Below are 20692 nucleotides of genomic sequence, written 5' to 3'. Positions count from 1 at the left end.
AATTTAATTATACATCCTTTGTTCCTTTACACTCTGCTCCTCCTAATTACCTTCCCCATATCTCTTATTTACCTTTGATGCTGGGGAGAGTGGTGTCAAAATGACATGACTCAGTACTTACAGTACAACTAGGCTGGACAAGTTGACAAATGCTGAATCAGGGATGTATGCTATTTTGTTGAGAGCGAGCGTCATGGCCTGAAGTGATGGCAGGTTGTTGAGCGCTTGAACAGGAATCTGAGTCAGGGCGTTATCATCGAGCCAGAGGTGCCGAAGGGACTGCAAACCTTCAAAGCTGTTCTGAGGTATGTCTGAAATCAGGTTTGCATCCAGGCGCCTGCAAGAACAATGACATTCCAATTACTTTCCTTCTTTGATGATTTGCAAAAAAAAAAATGGCGGTAAGGTAATTTTTTCAAGGCACATACTAATAACGTAAATTTATAGAACTCAGAGCAAGGGTGTTCAATCAACGTATATGACGTGGCATAAATGCGCAATTCTGTCCAAAATCTTTTTCATTGAAAAATAGATTGTCAGGACTTTATCAGGAAAGGGTGTAAAGAATTACTAAACTGAACTAGATAGTAGAGTTGAGACCAGTAAAAATTTAACTGAATGGGAGGTGGAGCTCAAGTACTTGAATGGCAAACTCTGTTCCCATGTTATTAGGATGTGTTGTCAAGATGTTGGTTTCAGTGTCAAAGGTAGCAATTAATTTCTGTTAATTAATGAGTTGCCTTCTTGACCTGCTGCAGTTATGTGGTAAAGGTACACACTGACATCACATAAGGTGCAGTGATAGAAGGCAATACATTGAAGCAAGGCAGTAAATTTCCAATGAAACACATACACAATATTGGGGGAATGCAGCAAGTCGGGAAGCATCTATGGAGGAAAATAAACAGTTGCTATTTCAGGCCAAGAGCTTTTATAAGGAAGGGGGAAGAAGCCAGAATAGGAAGTGGGGGTTGGGGAAGGAGTACAAATCAGCAGGTGATAAGTAAAACCAGGTGAGGGTAGGTGGGAGAGGGGTAAGAAAGAAGTGAGAAGCTGGGAGGCGATAGGTGGAAAGGGCTGAAGAGGAAGGAGTCTGATAGGAGAGGACAGAGGCCATGAGATAAAGGGAAGGAAGAAGGTCACCAGAGGGAAGTGTTTGGCAAGAAAGATTGACTGCTTATTCTTCTCCATTGATGTTGCCTGACCTGCTCAGCTCCTCCAGCAATTTTTGTGTGCTGCCCTGGATTTCCAGCATCTGCAGAATGCCCAAATCCGAATGGCGGCTTGAGGTGATGCCTTTTCCATGCACTTTCTGCTCATGCCCTGGAAGGTCAGGAACAGGGGAAATGTTGCAGCCCATTTTGTAAAGTGGTCTTAATATCCTGATGATATTGGGAGTGAATACTCAGCAAAGTGGATGAAATAACATAAGTGATATCTGACAAATAACCAAAACTGATATGAAATTGAATCATTTTTCTCCAATGCAGTATTATCCTGAATACACACAAGCCAAAGTCCTGAACAGTCCCTCAACCCATGAACGCAACTTCACTATTCTTTTTTTGCAATATTTATTTACTTTATTTTTGTCGTAACTGATTGTGATTTTTTTTTTAATCTGTTGCACTGTACTGCTGAAACAATTGATCACAACACATGTTAGAAATAAACATGAAGACCCTTCTTCAGGCAGATGCTGACTTCCGTTATAGTACGATCACCTAAAGTGAACATTTACCATGCAATCTTGATCAGGAAATGAACAAACCCTTTAAACTTGGAACACCTCAATGTTAACATGATACCTGGCCACTCAAACCTTGCAGGTAACTTTACATATGTGGCAAAGAGAGGACTTAAAAGTAAATTAGTAAAACTCATTTAAAAATCATTCTATTCATTTCATGTACACATTTGAAAATGGCTACACCTCTTAAATAAACAAATTTATCTATTATTGTTGTATAGCTATATAGTTATACTATTGCTGGGTGTATGAGCTCTGTTTCCAATTTCCCAATGACATTTCCCACAAAAAGCACCTCTTAACCAATCCCTGCTTCAGATGATAAGAATTTTTGGTGTAATTTTGCTGATTCCTCTGATCTATGTTCTAGGATGATAGGAAATCTACATAACCAATTCATAAACATTTATTATTTTATCAATTTAGAAAACTAAGAGCAATGCAGGTTTATGGTAAAGGAAATATAAAACAATATTGAACCTGGCATGGATCACAATTGCTTCAATACATCGGTATCCCACTTAGCTCTCCCTTGAAACATGTTGGCTAACGTGTTACTTGCGTCAATGCATCTTTTAAAGCAATAATGTACTAATAAAAACAATGCACTTAGATGTATTGACGCAAGTAACACTTTAACCAACATATTTCTAAGGAAAACTAAGTGGGATACCAATGTATTGAAATACCAGGTTCAAATATTGTTCTCTATTTCCTTTACCTTAAACCTGCATTACTCTTAGATTTTTAATGTGATAAAATATGATTAAGAACAAAGAACTAGATAGATAGATAGATACTTTATTCATCCCCATGGGGAAATTCAACATTTTTTCCAATGTCCCATACACTTGTTATAGCAAAACTAATTACATACAATACTTAATTCAGTAAAAATATGTTTACTTAAGTAGTTTACTTAATACATTGAGTCCTAACCCCGGCACTTTAACATATCTAACTCCTGGCGGTTGAATTGTAAAGCCGAATGGCATTGGGGAGTATTGATCTCTTCATCCTGTCTGAGGAGCATTGCATCGATAGCAACCTGTCGCTGAAACTGCTTCTCTGTCTCTGGATGGTGCTATGTAGAGGATGTTCAGGGTTTTCCATAATTGACCGTAGCCTACTCAGCGCCCTTCGCTCAGCTACCGATGTTATACTCTCCAGTACTTTGCCCACGACAGAGCCCGCCTTCCTTACCAGCTTATTAAGATGTGAGGCGTCCCTCTTCTTAATGCTGCCTCCCCAACACGCCACCACAAAGAAGAGGGTGCTCTCCACAACTGACCTATAGAACATCTTCAGCATCTCACTACAGACATTGAATGACGCCAACCTTCTAAGGAAGTACAGTCGACTCTGTGCCTTCCTGCACAAGGCATCTGTGTTGGCAGTCCAGTCTAGGAGCAGCAGTTGACCATCTGACCTTTAGGGCCTGCTCTACCATTCAATACGATCATGGCTGAACTGGCCATAAACTCAGCTCCACCTACCTGTTTTTTTTTCAGAATCCACAATTCCCCTCCCCTAAAATGCAAAAATCTATCTAACTGTGTCTTAAATATATTTAACAATGTATCCTCCATTACTTGCCTGGGCCTTAATGACTGCTTTAATTAAATATATTCTCATGTACAGAAAAGTTTGTATCATTTGCGAAGGATCACGTAACAGTTATATTCTACATATACAGATTTGCTGTTAAATTATAAAATGCACAGAAATTACCTGAAAAATATTATTTATGTAAAAGAGCAATTCTGAAGTTAGAGTCCAAAAATGAGCAAGTTACATTATGCACCAGTAATTGCTATAAGGTGCCTCTGAGATTATTCAGCAACTGCATATATTCAACCATTGTCAAAAGTGCTTGTATCTAACACGAGACAATGCAAGGAAGCACAAAAAAATAGGACCAGGAGTTTGCCACTTGGCTGATCAAGCTTGGTTGATCATTGAATATGATCACAGGTGATCCTCTCCTTTCTTGTCCTTGTTCAACATACTGTAGCTCTAATTTCCTAATGTTTCGAAAAGAATTTGCTTCCTCTTTAGTTAACCCAGACAACAAGACTTGACAGACAGTCAGTCCTCATGGGTACAGAATTTCATGGATTCACCATATATGAAGTACTCATGAACCTATGTTTCACATGCCTGCACATTATTTGTAAATATATCTCCTCCCTTAGAACTCTACCACAAATGGAAACATCTTATTATTCTGCCATGTCTCCTTAGGATCTTACTTGCTTTGATGAGATCACACCTCAGTCTTCTAAATTCCAAAGAATATAGGTCTAATTCTTTCAGCCATTTGTGATGGAACAACCTCTCAGTCCAGGAACTAATCTGCAGAAAGTACAGAGAACTCTAAAAGTGCAGCTGATGTAATTGTGTTTTTTTCACAGGTGACACGCTTGTGGATAACAATATATATATTTATATATGTAAATATATGCTCACGCACACCATTCAGTGATATTGCAGATATTTGCTTCTTCTGAGCATAATTTACAATCACAATTCTTCCAAGTCTGATGTGTAAAAGGCTATTTAGCCTCATCAGACAGCCCTGGGACATCTACTTCATGGTCTAATCTTAGCACCTTGATGAGGTAGTTGTTTCAAATTTCACCTGCCAATTTGTATTTGATACTAGAACCTGGCTAGCAATAGATGGATCACGGCGAACTCAGAATAGATGCCACTATGTGGAGCAACAAAGGATGTCCATATAAGCGAGTTAACCATGCTTTAGAACAGTACACACATTAATACACTTCCACCAATTTCTCAATGTATTTTAATTGTTTTAATTATTAAATACTGGTTCTTCTACAATTAAGATAAATTTGCTTCTACGAATCTTTCACAACTATCTTTGTCAATATGATATCTTGATAAATGTTCTGAAAGGTTTCCTTAGTAAAAAATTAAAACTAATGTTCATTATGTATCACGATAAGACTAAAAGGCACAGGAGACATAGTGAGTGTTTACATGTACAGTTCTGTCCACGATACTAAAACTCATTTCCCGATTAGCATCACAACCTACACTTATGTAACATACATAGCAAAGTCTGCTTAAAAAATACTCTGATGAGGCAGTTGGCACAAATTTTGCTATAATTATAATTAAATTCAAAATTTCCATCCATCACAAAATAGAAATTATTTTTCAAAATCTATTTCTCTATTGCAAACTTCAAAGAAAGATTAGTATAGGCTTGCTGGAAATAGAAGCTAAGTACCATTACAAAACCTATATTTTACTAGTAATTATGGTGGCTTTGTCCATTGATTATCATAAAAAAGAATGTTGAAAAAACATCTCACTTCTGCCAGAGTTCCAAATTTCATATATAATTGACGTTTCACTCATTTAATCTCAGTATTATATTACAGGACTTTATTTTTGAATCTTGTGCCAAGCATTAACTCATCTAGAAATGTAAAAATAACATTCAACTAGGATTTCAAAGTTTAAGGTGAAATAAACCCTTTAATGTTGTTTCCACGGTTCATTAAATCAAAGTTACACTAAAGATAAGTCGTTCCTAATGGTTGGGTCAACAAAATGAGTGAAGTTGGAAAGATGCCAGATTTATTCTAATCAGCAGAAATGTTCTTGTGGCAATATTTCACTGATACCTTCAATAGCTACAGATTTTTAAACATTCTTGTCCTCACATCCCCTCCCTTTCCTGCACTTGCTCTGTAGAATAAAAATAAATTTTTCCTGAGGCTTCAAATATTTGGACTTCTTGGCCAAAAGAAATTAAATGGTATAAAGTACGTGTTCCAAGCCGTAAGAAATTAAATGGCACCATTATGCCAACTGCAAAGCATGACTGCTATCTTGTAGCACACCCTGACATAAAAACATGTTCGGTGTTGTGGTTTCTCCACACCCAAAACATGTAGAATGTTGGTAATTTTATACAATGAAAAATTAATGTCAACGCTGAGAAACTGTTTCATACATGATGCAAGTTCCATACGGTGTAGATACCATGTTTGAACAGCAAGGATAAAGCGATTCTATTTGAAGGATGCATCTTTACAAGCAGGTTCATTGATCAGGAAGTCAGAGCAGGATTGCAGGAGCTGGACACTGAAATTCAGAGCTTCAATGCCTCCGGGAGACTCAAGATTATTTTGTCATGCGTACGATGAACTATGTGGAGAAATGTTTTGTTTGCAATAACAACCAACGTGTCAGAGGGTGTGCTGGGGCAGCTCACAAGTGTCACCACAAATCCAGGTGTCAGCATAGCATATCTCACAATGCTCAGTAAAATAACACAGAACACAATAACTAATAAAATAACAACAGCAAAACAAACCTCATTCCTCCCTCGCACTCACTCACATACACAATCCATTAACCCTCGTAATGACCTCCAGAGGACTCATTCTTGGGCTGTAGACACCGAGCTTCAACCTCACTAGTGGACATGCAGATATTTGCAAACTTGGCTCCGGTCAATGGGCCTCAGCTTCCAGACTTCCAATGCAACCCTTGGTCCTCGATCCTCAGTGTTATCCTATCCTAGGACATGCCAATCACTGAACACTAGGCCTCAAACTCCAGTCTCACTGATTCATGAAGCCTGGAGGTCAGTGGAACTTATTCCTCCTGCCTGCATGAAACTCCAACTCTGGAACCCTCTGATAACTTGCTGACCTGAGGGGGAATCTTCGTCCACTCTCCGGCAGTATGACCATCGATGTCCCATGATGCTTTTAATGTGGAGCTGAGGCTTAGACTCTGGCCTGAACTAATCACATCCTTTTCCCTAAAACTTAAAATGGCCCTCTAACTCCCTTCTCTGTCCCCAAGTATGTTCTTACAAACTTAAAGATTAACTTAAAATAATTAAATCTGAGCTGCGACTCAGTAGAAGTTGTAGTTCGGTGCTACCCTAGATTCATAGTCATAGAAGATTAGTGGGTGCTTTCATCAATCTAATTAGTCCTACAACACAATCAGGACTAGGGGGAGAGAGGAAGAAAACAAAGGAATATTTTATTTGGAGGGTGAAGAAGGAATGAGGAGAACTGTCTGTGACAGCCTGTTCCTCAATGATCGAACAGCAGCCATTTTCCTGCATCAACATGAGGGAAACATCACCAAGCACACGTGCCAACAAGGACATTGCTGGAAGAGGCCACCACCTTCTGAGGTGGACCGAGCTCCAGTCACAGATCTGTGTCTGAGCACTTCCCCTTAGATATGAAGATCACTTGTGTTTCCTGGATGATTCCAAGTGGCAAATGTAGAATTATGTAGCAACTTGTAGCTTTTCGAATGAAATGTCCTGAGTACTCTACTCAAAGCAGCTATGTTCCTCTGATACTAAGTTCTCTGGACATCGCCTCTCAGTGATTCAGCCATTAGTGGATTCCTGGTTCCCCACTCATGTCCACCTCTTTCCCAGGATGGTGAAATTCATTCCTGTGAAATGGAGAACCCATTGCTATATCTGTGTTATCAACATTGCTCCCTAATTTGAACAGTGGCATTCAGCACTGTTTAGATAAGTGATCTAACTACATTCTTTTTAGAAATGTAGATATGAGGTGAATTAGCACAGGTTGTTTTCAGTAGGTTGGACTCTGAAATGGCTCATATCTAATGGGCAACAATGGGACTGGCACCACAAAAATGCTGGAATCCCTGCATCAGAACCTGCTTTATTATTGATTCAAATGTATTTGCTCAGTTTATTGTGAATGCCTGCAAAAAAAACAAATCTCAGGGTAGAGTATGATGATATATGTGTCCATTCATATGACATGGGCAATCATGGTCTTTTCATGACCATGATTGTACTTGGCAAAAGTTTCTAGAGAATTGGTTTTCCGTTGCCACCTTCTGGATGGATGACCCCAGCCATTATCAATACTCTTCAGAGATTGTCCACCTGGCGTCAGTGGTCACATAACCAAGACTTGTGATATGTACCTGCTGCTCATATGACCATCCACCACCTGCTACCATGGCTTCACACTGACTCTGATCGAGGGAGCTAAGCAGATGCTACACCTTGCCCAAGGGTGACCACAGGTTTTGGCACACCATTTAACTTCTGGACATTTTCAGCTTCTCTTTCTTACAATATAGGTTACTACATATACATATAGAACTTGACTCTTTTGAGAACTTCTTCATTTTTCACAGTTCCCGAGCACATACTTGCTATTCCATATTAGGAATATATAGATCCATCATTAACGTTACCTGTTGAAGAAAAATCAACCTTGAAGAAATTTTGTGATGCTGCAATTTAAATTGAATTGTTGACTCTGTCTTCATAAATGTTGAAAAAAGCCAAGAAAAGCAGCAGATGGTAAATGGTTCCACTGTGAGATTCTGCATTTTTCGCCTGATACCCATATTTATCAATTCCAAAAAAATTACCAACCTCAGTATGAATGACACTCAACAAGCGATGATCCACATCTTTAAATGGTTTAGAATTCTAAACTTTCACAAGTTTCTGAACAAAGAAATTTCTCATTACTTCATTCTTAAATGACAATTTCTTATATTTACCTTATATGGTGTCTCAAAACAGAGGCCATCAAGTAGTAGGTTTATCACATTTTGCTGTTTTTAATGTATCTAGTGCTCACTAAATATTCAAAGTTCAAAGTAAATTTATCACCAAAGTATGTACATGTCACCATAGACTACCCTGAGATTCATTTTGTTGTAGGGATTCACAGTAGAAATAAAGAAACACAACAGAGTCAATGAAAAACTACACACAAAGACCGACAAACAACCAATGTGCAACAGAAGGCACACTGTGCAAATACAATGAATTAATAAATAATATTCAGAACACGAGCTGCAGAGTCTTTGAAAGGGATTGCAGAATCAATTCAATATTGAGGTGAGTGAAGATATTTTGAAGCTCCTGGCTCATATTACAATCCTGTGCCCAGAAATTGGCTTTCTACCTTTTTAGCATGCTGACTGTGTGTTTTTTCATATTAATTTGAATCAGATTGTTCAGAAAAAGTAGTAAAATTGTTCAAACATATATTAGAATACTTACGGTAACCCCCAGAATCAAATATTGAGAGCTGGAGCTTTGTCACTCTAAGTGTAAAATCAGAGTGTTGAAAAATCAGAAAGTATTGAAAGTGATCAGTATTCTGCAGTTTTATGATGTTCACTTACTGTCAGGCACACTGCCATTTCTTTTTCAGAGAAGTCTGCTGGAAAGAAGCTCTGCTTCTCTCCAGTGTTTTTTTTTTATTTTCATTTCCTGACTGAACCAGCCTCAATTGAATGCAGCTTATGACGATGTGCGCAGACCTCCGTAAGAAATGAATCAGCTACTAACTGTGCCCCACTTGGTAAACATTCAGCAATAAACTACATTATGGTTGTAATGGGGAAGACAGAGGCTGCGGGGGAAAGGTAAAGAGGCGCTAGATTTACTGAAAGAGACCTGGCCCTCTGTCATTGAGGCAAATTTCAGAAGGGAGGTCTTCTGTACTGAGGGATATAGGAGACCTGTAACAGCAACCACAGTAGGGGTCAGATTGCAAGTCAATGCAGGAGTATCCTTCAAGTGTAAGAACACTACTCATTCAAGCAAAGTATAAATCTCAGGTTCCTACAAAACATGTCAGTTAAGCCCCCCACTTCTGAAACATTTTATATTGAACCACTTTAATAAATAGTTCAACGATTAATTCATTAATGAGTTATGATCTGTACAGGTGATCCTGCCATAGAGGATGTGAAGCATAGTCATGTTTTATTCTGGGCACCCTTGCCCAATACCTGGTGGATAATGGTGATGTTAGAAGTTGGAGGATGCAGAAAATCACTTAGAGCACTTTACAGCACAGAAATAGGCCCTTTGGCCCATCCAGTATATTCTGACTTGTTTTTCTGCCTGGTTCCATATACGGTACCTACACCACAGTCCTCTATACCCCTCTCAACTACGTACTTATCCGAATCAGAAACAGAATTAGAATCAGAATTGGGTTCAATATCACTGGCATCTGTCATGAAGTACGTTGTAATGCATAATAAAACTCACTATAAATTACAATAAGAAATATAAGTAAATAACTACATAAATAAGTAGTGCAAAATGAGAGCAGAAAAAAGAAAAAAAACAGTATGATAGTGTACATGAGTTCATTGTCCATTCAGAAATCTGATGGTGGTTGGGAAGAAGTTGTTCGTAAAACATCGAGTGTGTGTCTTCAGGCTCCTGTACTTCCTCCTTGATGGTAGCACTGAGGAGTGAGCACGTCCTAGGTGATGGGGGTTCTTAATGACAGATGACGCCTTTTTGAGGCATCACCTTTTGAAGATGTCCTCAATGCTGGGTAGGCTAGTGCCCGTGAATAGATCCAGCATCATTCCCTGTGGTGCACCACTAATCACGGTCCTCCGGTCAGAGAGGAAACCATCTGCAACCACTCTGGCTTCTTCTACGAAGACAATGTCTAATCCAATTTAATCCCTCATCTTGAGTTCTAAGTAACTGAACCTTCTTGACCAATCTACCATACTGAACCTTGATAAAGGCCTTGTAGACAACTCCCACTGCCTTGCCTTCATCAACGTCCTTGGTAACACACTCAAAAAATGCTATAAGGTCAGAGTTAACATGGCACCAAATGGCTGCCTCTTTGAGCTCATCTGCGGAAACTGCTTAAATTCCTCTCTTTAATGTCTTTTTTTTTCCTTTTCAAGGTGGCTGGGGTTCTATTGAGGTCCTTTATCTGCAACGGCACTCCATACTGCGCTTTTTCACGGTGCATGGGTTCCTACTACTGGAGCTCCACGACCAGCTGTTTACTGGCATTCTCCAGGCGTTTCTGGGGTGTGATCCTGTGGACAACCGATTCCAGGCCAGTGTTGCTGACTGAGGCATCGCGGGAGATGGAACATCAGGGTTTTGCTGCGGACGGAGGTCTCTATAGTCAAGCGATCTTGAAGTAAAAATGACACGGAAGACTGTAACATCATAACAGCAACTGTTAGTCTCCTCTTTCACTCTGAAGTGGGTGACATCTCTCTGTCTCTTGTTAGAGCCTGTGGCATGTCGAACTGTCAGGTAAAAAGTAGTTTTTGTTGACTGTAGATCATGGTCTCTTATAGGGTGCTTTGCTGTTGCTTCGTGGGTGGTGGACGCTGGCGCTTTTTGGTGAAGTTAAGAGGGGAGGTTGATGATTTACTGCAGCTTGCACAAGGGAGTGGGCAGAGGGGCTTTGTGATTCTAATTTTTTTTCTGTCATTCATTCTTTTGGGGATTCCTTTGTGCTTCGTGGATTTAAGGTTGTATACATTCTCTGATAATAAATTGAATTATTTGAATCATTTGAAGATTGGTTAGATATGACTTGCCATGTACAAAGCCACATTGACTAACCCTAATCAGTTTCTGTCTATCCAAATGCAGTATTTATATATCCGGTCGCTTAGAATGCCTTCCAATAATTTTCCTATTACTGATGTCAATCTTACTGCCCTATAATTTCCTGGCTTATTCTTAGAGTCTTTCTTAAACAATAGAACAACATTGGCTATCCTCCAATTGCCTGGTACCTCGCCTGTCACTATGGATGATTTAAATATTTCTGCTACGACTCATGCAATTCCTGCACTTGCCTCCACAGGTTACAATGGAACATCTTGTCACGCTCTGGGGATTTATCCACATTAATTTGCCCGCAGACAACTAACACCTCCTCCTCTGTAATCTGCATAGGCTCCATGACCTCACCGTTGCATCGCCTCACTTCTGTTGACTCGATGTCTATCTACCAAGTAAACACAGATGTAAAAATCCACTTAAGATCTCACCCATCTCTTTCGGCTCCATGCAGAGGTTCCAACTCTGATCTTCCAGAAAAGGGCCAATTTTGTCCATTGCTATCCTTTTGCTCTTAATATATCTGTAGAAGCCTGTAGGATTCTCCTTTACCTTGTCTGCTGGAGCAATCTCATGTGTTCTTTTAGCCCTCTTGATTTCCTTTGTAGGTGTCCCCTTACATTTTTTATACTTCTCAAGTACGTCATTTGTTCCTGCCTGCCGATTCCTGCTATGCATCTCCTTCATTTCCCTAACCAAGGCCGCAATATCCCTCAAAAACCAAGATGTCGAGATGGCACTAAACGGTGATTCCTTTTCTTGCATCTTTGGAAACAGCTCTATTTCCATCTTTAATATCTCTATTTTCCCCTTTCAGGGTTCTTCTGAAGACCCGACCTGGAGTTACACACTGACTTCCGTTCTTTGCGGGAATGGGACCCGCTCTTGGGGTATCATGTCTGGCTGTTAGCTGACATGCCAAAGGCGCGGCCTAAGAGTATGGCTCACCTTTGGAGGTCTAGGATCTCGAGGCTCCGGAGATGAGCGGATTGAAGGTTGGTGTCCCAAACCGGTGTGTCATGGGAGCTGGAAGAAGTTTGGCTATGTGCCCAGAGACCTGAGATCTTTGGCACAGAGCTTGGAAAAGTGATGCAATGGACTTTTAACATCATAAGCCAGTGAGGTTTACTCCCCCCTCACTGTGAAACGAAGACATCTCTTTCTCCCTTATTTGGGAGAGAGATAACCTCTGGTATGTCAAATACCGGGTGAACGCTTAGTCTTTGGGCACTGCATGTCTGTGTCTTTGCTGTTGCTTTTGCTGCACACTTGAGTGCTCGGTGGTGGGTGCCGATGCTTTTTTTTTGCTGGTGGGCTGCTGCTTAAACGAGGCAGGGAGGGGAGATGGGGGGGAGCTTTGGAGTTCTAACATTTAACTGTCATTCATTCTTTGGGGCACTCCTCTGTTTTCATGGATGGTTGTGAAGAAAAAGCATTTCAGGATGTATATTGTATACATTTCTCTGACATTAAATGTATCTTTGAAACTTCTTTGAACCTATTATTCTTGTCTTATATTTTGATAGGAACATACAAACTCTGTACTCTCAACATTTCATTTTGAAGGCCTCCCATTACCAATTGCACCTTTGCCAGTAAAAAACCTGTCCCAATCCACACTTGCCAGATCCTGACTGATACTATCAAAATTGGCCTTTCTCCAATTTAGAATGTGAGACTGAGGACTAGACTTATCCGTTTCCATAATTAACTTGAAACTAATGGCATTAAGATCACTGAATTTAACGTGTTCCCCTACACAAAACTCTGTCACCTGCCCTGACTCATAGGGCTAATATTGTACTCTCTCATGAGAACTTCTATGTACTGATTACAGAAATGTTCCTGAACACATTTAACAAATTATTTTCCATCCAGCCCTTTACCATTATGGGAGTTCCAGTCAATATGTGGAAAGTTTATAACAGTCTGTGATTTCTCTACAAATATGCTTCTCTAAATTGTGCGGACTGTTAGGTGGTCTATGATATAATCCAATTAACATAGTCGTACCTTTCTTATTTCTCAGTTCTACCCATAATACCTCACTAGATGAGCTCTCCAATCTATTTGGACTGGGCAGTGCCATGGCATTTTCCCTGATGAGTAAAGCCACCTCCCCCACCCCCCTCCCACTCTGTCTTGTCTAAAGCAATGGAAGCCTGGAACATTGAGCTGCCAGTCCTGGCCCTCCTGCAACCAAGTCTCACTAATGGCAACAATATCATAATTCCACATGTTGATCCGTGCCCTAACCCCATCCACCTTTCCTACAATATTCCTTGCACTGAAATACATACAGCTCAGAACATTGGTCCCATCATATCTAACTTTCAATTCCTGACTTTATACATAGGCTTAAAAATATTTTTTTCTCAACCACTCCACTATTGGTTCTGGCACTATTGGTTCCCATATATACTTCCTAAAAACATGACACTGACCAGCAGTGATGATGCACAACCCCATTAAATAATGAAGGAATGGAAACTGTTCTATTGATAGAATGTCCAGGTTATTAATGGAAACCCAATAGGAGCATGAGTGTAGTCATTGATTTCCTGCACTCATGGGAACCCAGTGATGCTGGCAAATCATTGTACTCAACATTAAAGACTATGAAGTCTTTTCTTGTTGAATACAGTTACTCAGATGACCTTTCTGATGCAGTTGTGAGTAACATATTGGGAGACCAGTAGAATCTGATGTACAGTAGGTATTTGGAAAAATACTGTGGCAAAAATTTAACAGATCAAATGTGACCTTGACCTTTTTGGAGAGAGCAATCTGGGCATGAGAGTAAAGCAAAAAGTTTTTCTAAGAGGTAGACAAAGAAAAACTGTTCCTATTAGCTAATGAAACATGGACTAAATTATATAGATTCGTGGTATAGACGGGGCGAGATATACAGGCAAGCTGTAAGAAATGTTTTTGTGCAATCTGAAACTCACTGCCCACAGGGGTGATGGAATTGAAGATGGTCAAATCTTTCAAAAACTTAATGAATACATTTAATAAACTTGCATGGCGAATGGGTTGGTAGAGGTGAATCTGACTTACTGGATTGGTCTACAGAGTGATGTACTAACTCAAAGATCTGAATAGCCTCCCTCTGCACCATAACGATTACAAGCCAGATAACCATACTATCATAACTCTTCTCTAGGAGATACCTAACTATGAGATTTCCAATTCACCCCATTGTCGTGCACATATTTAGATCTAATGAAGCCAGTTCAAACTTCGAAGTAAATTTATTATCTAAGTACATATATGTCACCATATAGAAACGTGGCATTCACTTTCCTGTGGGTATACTAAATAAATCCATAATGGAATAATTACCAAAATAAAATCAATGAAAGACTGCACCAACTCGGGCGTTCATCCAGTGTGCAAAGGACAGCGAAGTGTGCAAATTTAAAAAAAGAAAGAAATATCAAGAACATGACCCTGAGACGAACGTGACCACGACCATGCATTCTTCATAATTGCACTGGGCCCGGGACAGATACTCTGAAATGATAACACGATTGAATTTAAATCTGCTGACACTCTCCACTTCTGATGAGAACTGACTCATGGACCTCTGCGTTTCCCTGTCTGAAGTTAATCATCAGCCAGTTGGTCTTACTGACTTTGAGTAAGAGGTTGTTTTCATGGCACTACTCAGTCAGATTTTCAGCCTCCCTTCTATACGCTAATTCTTCAACACCTTTGATTCCATTGGTTTATAACATATTAACCTCGGCCTTGATGCATTCTATAAACATTTCCTCCAAATAACTTGTGCTAATAATAAATCAGTAATTTACTTTACATTTACATGCTAGTAACAAGTTTATAGAAGGCCACTTTCTCCCCAAAGTGTTGAAAAATGAGCCTGTTTTCCAAAGAAAATGGCTAAAGTTATCCATAAAATATAGAAACATATTTGGGCCATTTAGTCATCAAGTCTGCTCCGTCATTTTATCATGGCTCATTTACAGAATATCCCTCAACTCCATTCTCCTGCCTTTTCCCTGTAACCTTTAACACCTTTATCAGCCTCTACTTCAAATATAACTAATGACCTAGCCTCCACAGCTGTCTGTGGCAATGACTTCCACATATTCACTACTCTATATTTAGTAGAAATAGCACTGATAGAAATCAATAAGGTTTCAATTATGTAGCTTGCTTTTCTACACAAAGAGCAGTTATAAAATATTGCATGAAAGCTTTTCCAGTGGCTAATATGGAATGCAACATGCTTTATTGCCCATCTTGTAAATCACATAAACTAATTGTGCTTTGACTCAGTCCATCTCAGTGGAGAGCTACCTCATCTCAATGAAGTAGAATTGCAACTTACCACAAATTCCCAAGGTAAGGGAAAGCAAATAAATCAGTAAAGGATTCTTTTTCTCGTATGTAAGCATTCAAACGGGCATCTGTGTGATGCTGACATTAAGTACATGGGATGTGATTTCCTTCGTAGGCAGTTAATGGAAAGTGGCCTGATCGAAGAATCAAAAGAACACAAGGAGAAAGGAAAACTCTGCATTGCACTTGGTGAGTTCTAGCATGGAAGTCCCTTGACTCTGTAGACCGCTGTCATGCTTTGCTGCTGACAGCAGCACTTAATCTTAGATGGCTCTAATGTCAACATTCCATGGGAACATCAAAAAGAATATATAACATATATTACAGGCTGGAATAACCTAGGAAACAGGATACAGAGGTGATAAGGAAATATGAAATATTTAGGCATGGTATTTGCCACGTAGAATGTATTTTGAGTTGAGGATGACAATGTGGGCTCCTTTGAAACAAAGAATATAAGCCATCAACACAATATTTCAAAGCCCGTAAATCAATCTGCCATAAGCATGTGCTCTGTTCAGGAGCAGGTCAGAAGTAAGATTCTTAACCTTTGACTCTTCCTCATTGCCCAAAGGCAGGCACTTGCTTCACTTAGTCAACATTGAGCACTGCAGGGAGCAGCGGGTCAGAATTGGTGGATGTGCCCATGTTTTCATGCATACCCAATTTCGGAGATCAAAGCCACTGGCCAGTGACACTACAAGGGAAACATTTATCTTTCCCTGCAAAGATGTCAAGTTGCTGTCAACATATTGGCTGTGGTCTCCAAACTGGATCTGGCCAGATTGATGGATTGTAGTAATCCAGTGCACTGACAAGCAGCCCATCTGTTAACTTCACCTGCAATAACAAGAAGGCTTCACCAACAGCTATCCATCACTACCTTGGTGGCAGGAGTTACGCAGAATGATATTAATCGTTTTGTGATATAGTTTAAAGAACACTATCACGTTGGTACACTCTGAAATAACATATGTATACTTTAATACATTCCTTCGGTAGAAAAGTTTATAATCTGCTTTTAATGAGCTTTCCCTAGAATATCACCAGTTTCTCTGGTATAGTACCACGCTAGACCAAAGCAATTCAGAAATATTTGATTTGTAGTAAATGCATTACAAATTCAGTTATTTTTTAAGAAAAGAATTCAGTCAGTCTTCTGATTTTCCAGTAATGCTACCTTATTGTAAGCTGGCATTCGTTCATCCGTAAATCAGCATAACAACTTTAGATTAGCAAAGGAAGCCTCATCACCATTTCTCACACCACCTTGCCTAGTGCCATAAACTGCAAAATGGGAAATGCTTCTACCCAGTTATAAATGTTATAACTGTTATAAAAGTGATAAATGTTGCAAACTAGAAAATTTTTTTAGAACTAGATGCTAGCGCAGAAACAGTAACAAGACTGAGTTCTTGTAGTGAAATATCCACTGAAGATCCTACTTTAAACCCTAAGTTTTCCACTGTACACTAAACAGCTGGGTCAGCACAAAGCCCTTATGTGTTTGTTTCAAAATTCAATGCTTGATTAGTGTAATTTTATGGGAAAGCACATAAAAAAAAAATCACCTGTGCGGACACCTTCCATTGAATGGCACCTTGAAATGAAACATATCTCATTAGTAGGGATTGGGAGAACAATTAAATACTCAAATAAAGCATGTGTTCCTCTTGTACAACTGTTGATTTCAATCTGCAGCCAGGAAAAGCATCTGAAAAGGCTTTGTCCAATGCCTTCGTCCAATCGTGCATGTAGAACCGTTTGTGGACATTTGAGAACTAGCAACAAAACTGACTTTCCTTCCCATATACAGCAAGCTCCCTTCAGCATGGGAAGGAGGAACTAAGAAGACTGAGATTACATAGAGCATTATGGCCATTTTTATTCCATGCTATGGTGGTAGATATTCAAACCCTTGAAGAGCCTTGGGAATGAGCCACAGATCAAACTGATTAACCATACATTCTGTAATCTCCCCTAAATGAAGATCACCAAGTAGACTATCTGCCTGACAGATCCATGATTATTTAATCCCCATCCCTGACATGCTATGATCTGAAATGTGTTTAAAGATAAATGAGTAAGTAGCCTTATCTGTGGACAAAAACATACAGTGAAATGCGTCATTTGTGACATCGCATGCGATGTGTTGAGGGCAGTACTTAAGTTCAGCCATGCACCCAGAGCTAACTTAGCATGCCCACAACTCACTAACCCTAACCATATGTCTCTGGAATGTGGAAGGAAAGCAGGGCAGATTAAGGAAACCTGTGCAGAAGACAGAAACCCCTCACAGACAGCGGCAGGAATTGAATGCAATCAGTGTCATTGGGAAGTGATTGCGCTAACCACTATGTTATCATGCTGGCCTATATATATATATAAATAAATATTTCACCACTGCTCATGAAACATTTTCCTTGCAACATTAAACCTGTCTCATCACATTCCCTAAATTCTATTGCAGTCTTTTAATCCAAAAAAATTATGATTGAGATCGAGGCAGCAAACCTGTGGAATTTTCTACCACTGAAAGCTGCGGAGGCCAAGTCATAGATAGATATACTATATACATAAAGACTTGACAAAGGTAGGGAGAGAGCAGAATACGGTACTTATATACAGGATGAACAGTGTTTATATGAATCACAGAGCAGCCGAAAAGGGCAGAGTAGCCAACTTTTCTTTTTATTTTTTTCTCTATTTCTATTACACCAAAGAGAAGTAAGCTTGATGAACTCTCAGTTTGATTAGGTTAATGTAGAATGTAGAATGAGAAATTTCTTGCTCATTCTATGTGAGATGGGTTAGTAAATTTGCTGATGACACAAAGGTTGGGGGTGTTGTGGATAGTGTGGAGGGCTGTCAGAGGTTACAACGGGACATTGATAGGATGCAAAACTGGGCTGAGAAGTGGCAGATGGAGTTCAACCCAGATAAGTGTGAGGTGGTTCATTTTGGTAGGTCAAGTATGATGGCAGAATATAGTATTAATGGTAAGACTCTTGGCAGTGTGGAGGATCAGAGGGATCTTGGGGTCCGAGTTCATAGGACACTCAAAGTTGCTGCGCAGTTGGACTCTGTGGTTAAGAAGGCATGTGGTGCATTAACCTTCATCAGTTGTGGGATTGAGATTAGGAGCCGAGAGGTAATGGTGCAGCTATATAAGATGCTGGTCAGACCCCACTTGGGGTAATGTGCTTAATTCTGGTTGCCTCACTAAAGGAAGGATGTGGAAACCATAGAAAGGGTGCAGAGGAGATTTACAAGGGTGTTGCCTGGGTTGAGGGGCATGCCTTATGAGAATAGTTTGAATGAACTCGGCCTTTTCTGCTTGGAGCGATGGAGGATAAGAGGTGACCTGATAGAGGTGTATAACATGACAGGAGCATCGATCGTGTGGATAGTCAGAGGCTTTTTCCCAGGTCTTAAATGGCCAGTTCGAGAGGGCATAGTTTTAAGGTGCTTGGAAATAGGTACAGAGGAGACTGTCAGGGATAAGTTATTTACACAGAGAGTGGTGAGTGTGTGGAATGGGCTGCTGGCGATGGTTGTGGAGGCGAATACAATAGGGTCTTTTAAGAGACTCCTGGATAGGTACATGGAGCTTAGAAAGATAGAGGGCTATGGGTAACCCTAGGTAATTTCTAAGGTAAAGACACGTTTGGCACAGCTTTATGAGCTGAAGGGCCTGTATTGTGCTGTAGGTTTTCCATGTTTCTATGTTTCTTTCACTTTTATTATTGTCATTGTTATGATTATTTATTGTTAAGATTGTTATGAATTGAAATGCAGTTTAAAAAAGTGGGAGAAACAGATTTAATGCTAATGTTCAAAAAGATTAGGAATATAACTGGAGTTGTGAAAGTCCCTGGAAAGGGGGAAGAAACATGAGAGTGGGACTAATTGTAGGCAACAACTACCTGGATTATTCAAATGAAAAATTATAACATCTCATTGACTTTTGCTCAATATTCTCAAATGAAAATGGATTCAACTGCACATGAGAAGTTTTTCCTCAAATTTATGTATCTAGAAGTTACATAAACTGAATGTTTCTGGACAAAATATCTCCTTTCCTATTTGAATTTATGATTCCTTGTTAAACAGTCAGTAGGCCAGGTCTTACTGCTATGAACCAGCCTGATCTGGAAATGTAAGTTCAAAGTTTGAAGTAAATTTATTATCAAAGTACAAATATATCATCATATATCACTTTAAGATTCACTTCTTGCAGGTATTCACAGTAGAATAAAGGAGTACAACTGAGTCAATGAAAAAGTACACACAATCTAAGACTTATATGACATCAGCATAAACATAATTTCTATTGTGTGGACCCTCTTTTGCTGAGTTCTATCATGTGAATTAGAAAGACCTAAAAGTGGCAACTGAGCCTTAGATGATGTACCCTGCAGCCCCATTCCATGTTGTTTTTAAAGCTCCTTGTGCCTAAGGCCTTACAATTGCTTTTAAGTATCATTAAAAGTCTAGAGATTAATTCAAATTATCAGAAGTACTTATATAAAAAGTAAATACAAATGAAGACATCTTAATGCATTATAAACTAATTAACAAACATTAATATGCTGATAAATAAATAGTTGTTTGTGGATCCATCACCCATGTCCGCTGATGGTCTGAGAGTGAAGTGGATCTGGCTCTTCAGGTTATCATGAGGAATTCCCTCCTCTACTCGATAAGTTGTTCTGATTTGGAATGCATGGTTTAAAATAGTAAGCAAGACAGATTCAAGTGGTTTCCCACCCTGCTTATCATCTGCGAGCTATGGCTGTGTCTGTAAACCAGTAACTGCCGGGTTTATTGGTTGCCTCAGATTACTAATTTAATGATGGCGAGTACAGGGTTAGAGAGGGTGATCTGATGTGGCAGCGGAGGTCAGAAAGTAGCTGACCAATATGCTCAAATTCAGGTTTATTGTCATTTCAACCATGCACATGTGTACCGCCAAATGAAACAATGTTCCTCCAGACACAAAATGCCGGAGGAACTCAGCAGGCCAGGTAGCATCTATGGAAAAGACGTTTCAGGTCGACGTTTCAGGCTGAGACCTTTCAGCAGGACCCTGTAATATTATGTAATATCACTGTAATATCATGACACTAATTGCTACATAACTGTGCTACTGT

General features: G+C 39.6%; 1 protein-coding gene across 1 annotated transcript in view; it reads right to left on the bottom strand.

The window, feature by feature from the left end:
• The window catches only part of lgr6 (leucine-rich repeat containing G protein-coupled receptor 6), a 312367-nt gene that overhangs the window by 74219 nt on the left and 217456 nt on the right, over window positions 1-20692 (bottom strand). Inside the window, exon 5 of the mRNA XM_073030423.1 lies at window positions 122-337. Within this exon, the coding sequence (XP_072886524.1) occupies window positions 122-337 (216 nt within the window). The remainder of the gene's footprint in view (window positions 1-121; window positions 338-20692) is intronic.

The sequence above is a fragment of the Hemitrygon akajei genome, chromosome 27 (assembly GCF_048418815.1).
Source record: "Hemitrygon akajei chromosome 27, sHemAka1.3, whole genome shotgun sequence".
Classification (NCBI taxonomy): domain Eukaryota; kingdom Metazoa; phylum Chordata; class Chondrichthyes; order Myliobatiformes; family Dasyatidae; genus Hemitrygon; species Hemitrygon akajei.
The sequence above is the reverse complement of the archived record's forward strand: the minus strand, read 5'-3'. Positions and strand labels throughout refer to the sequence as shown.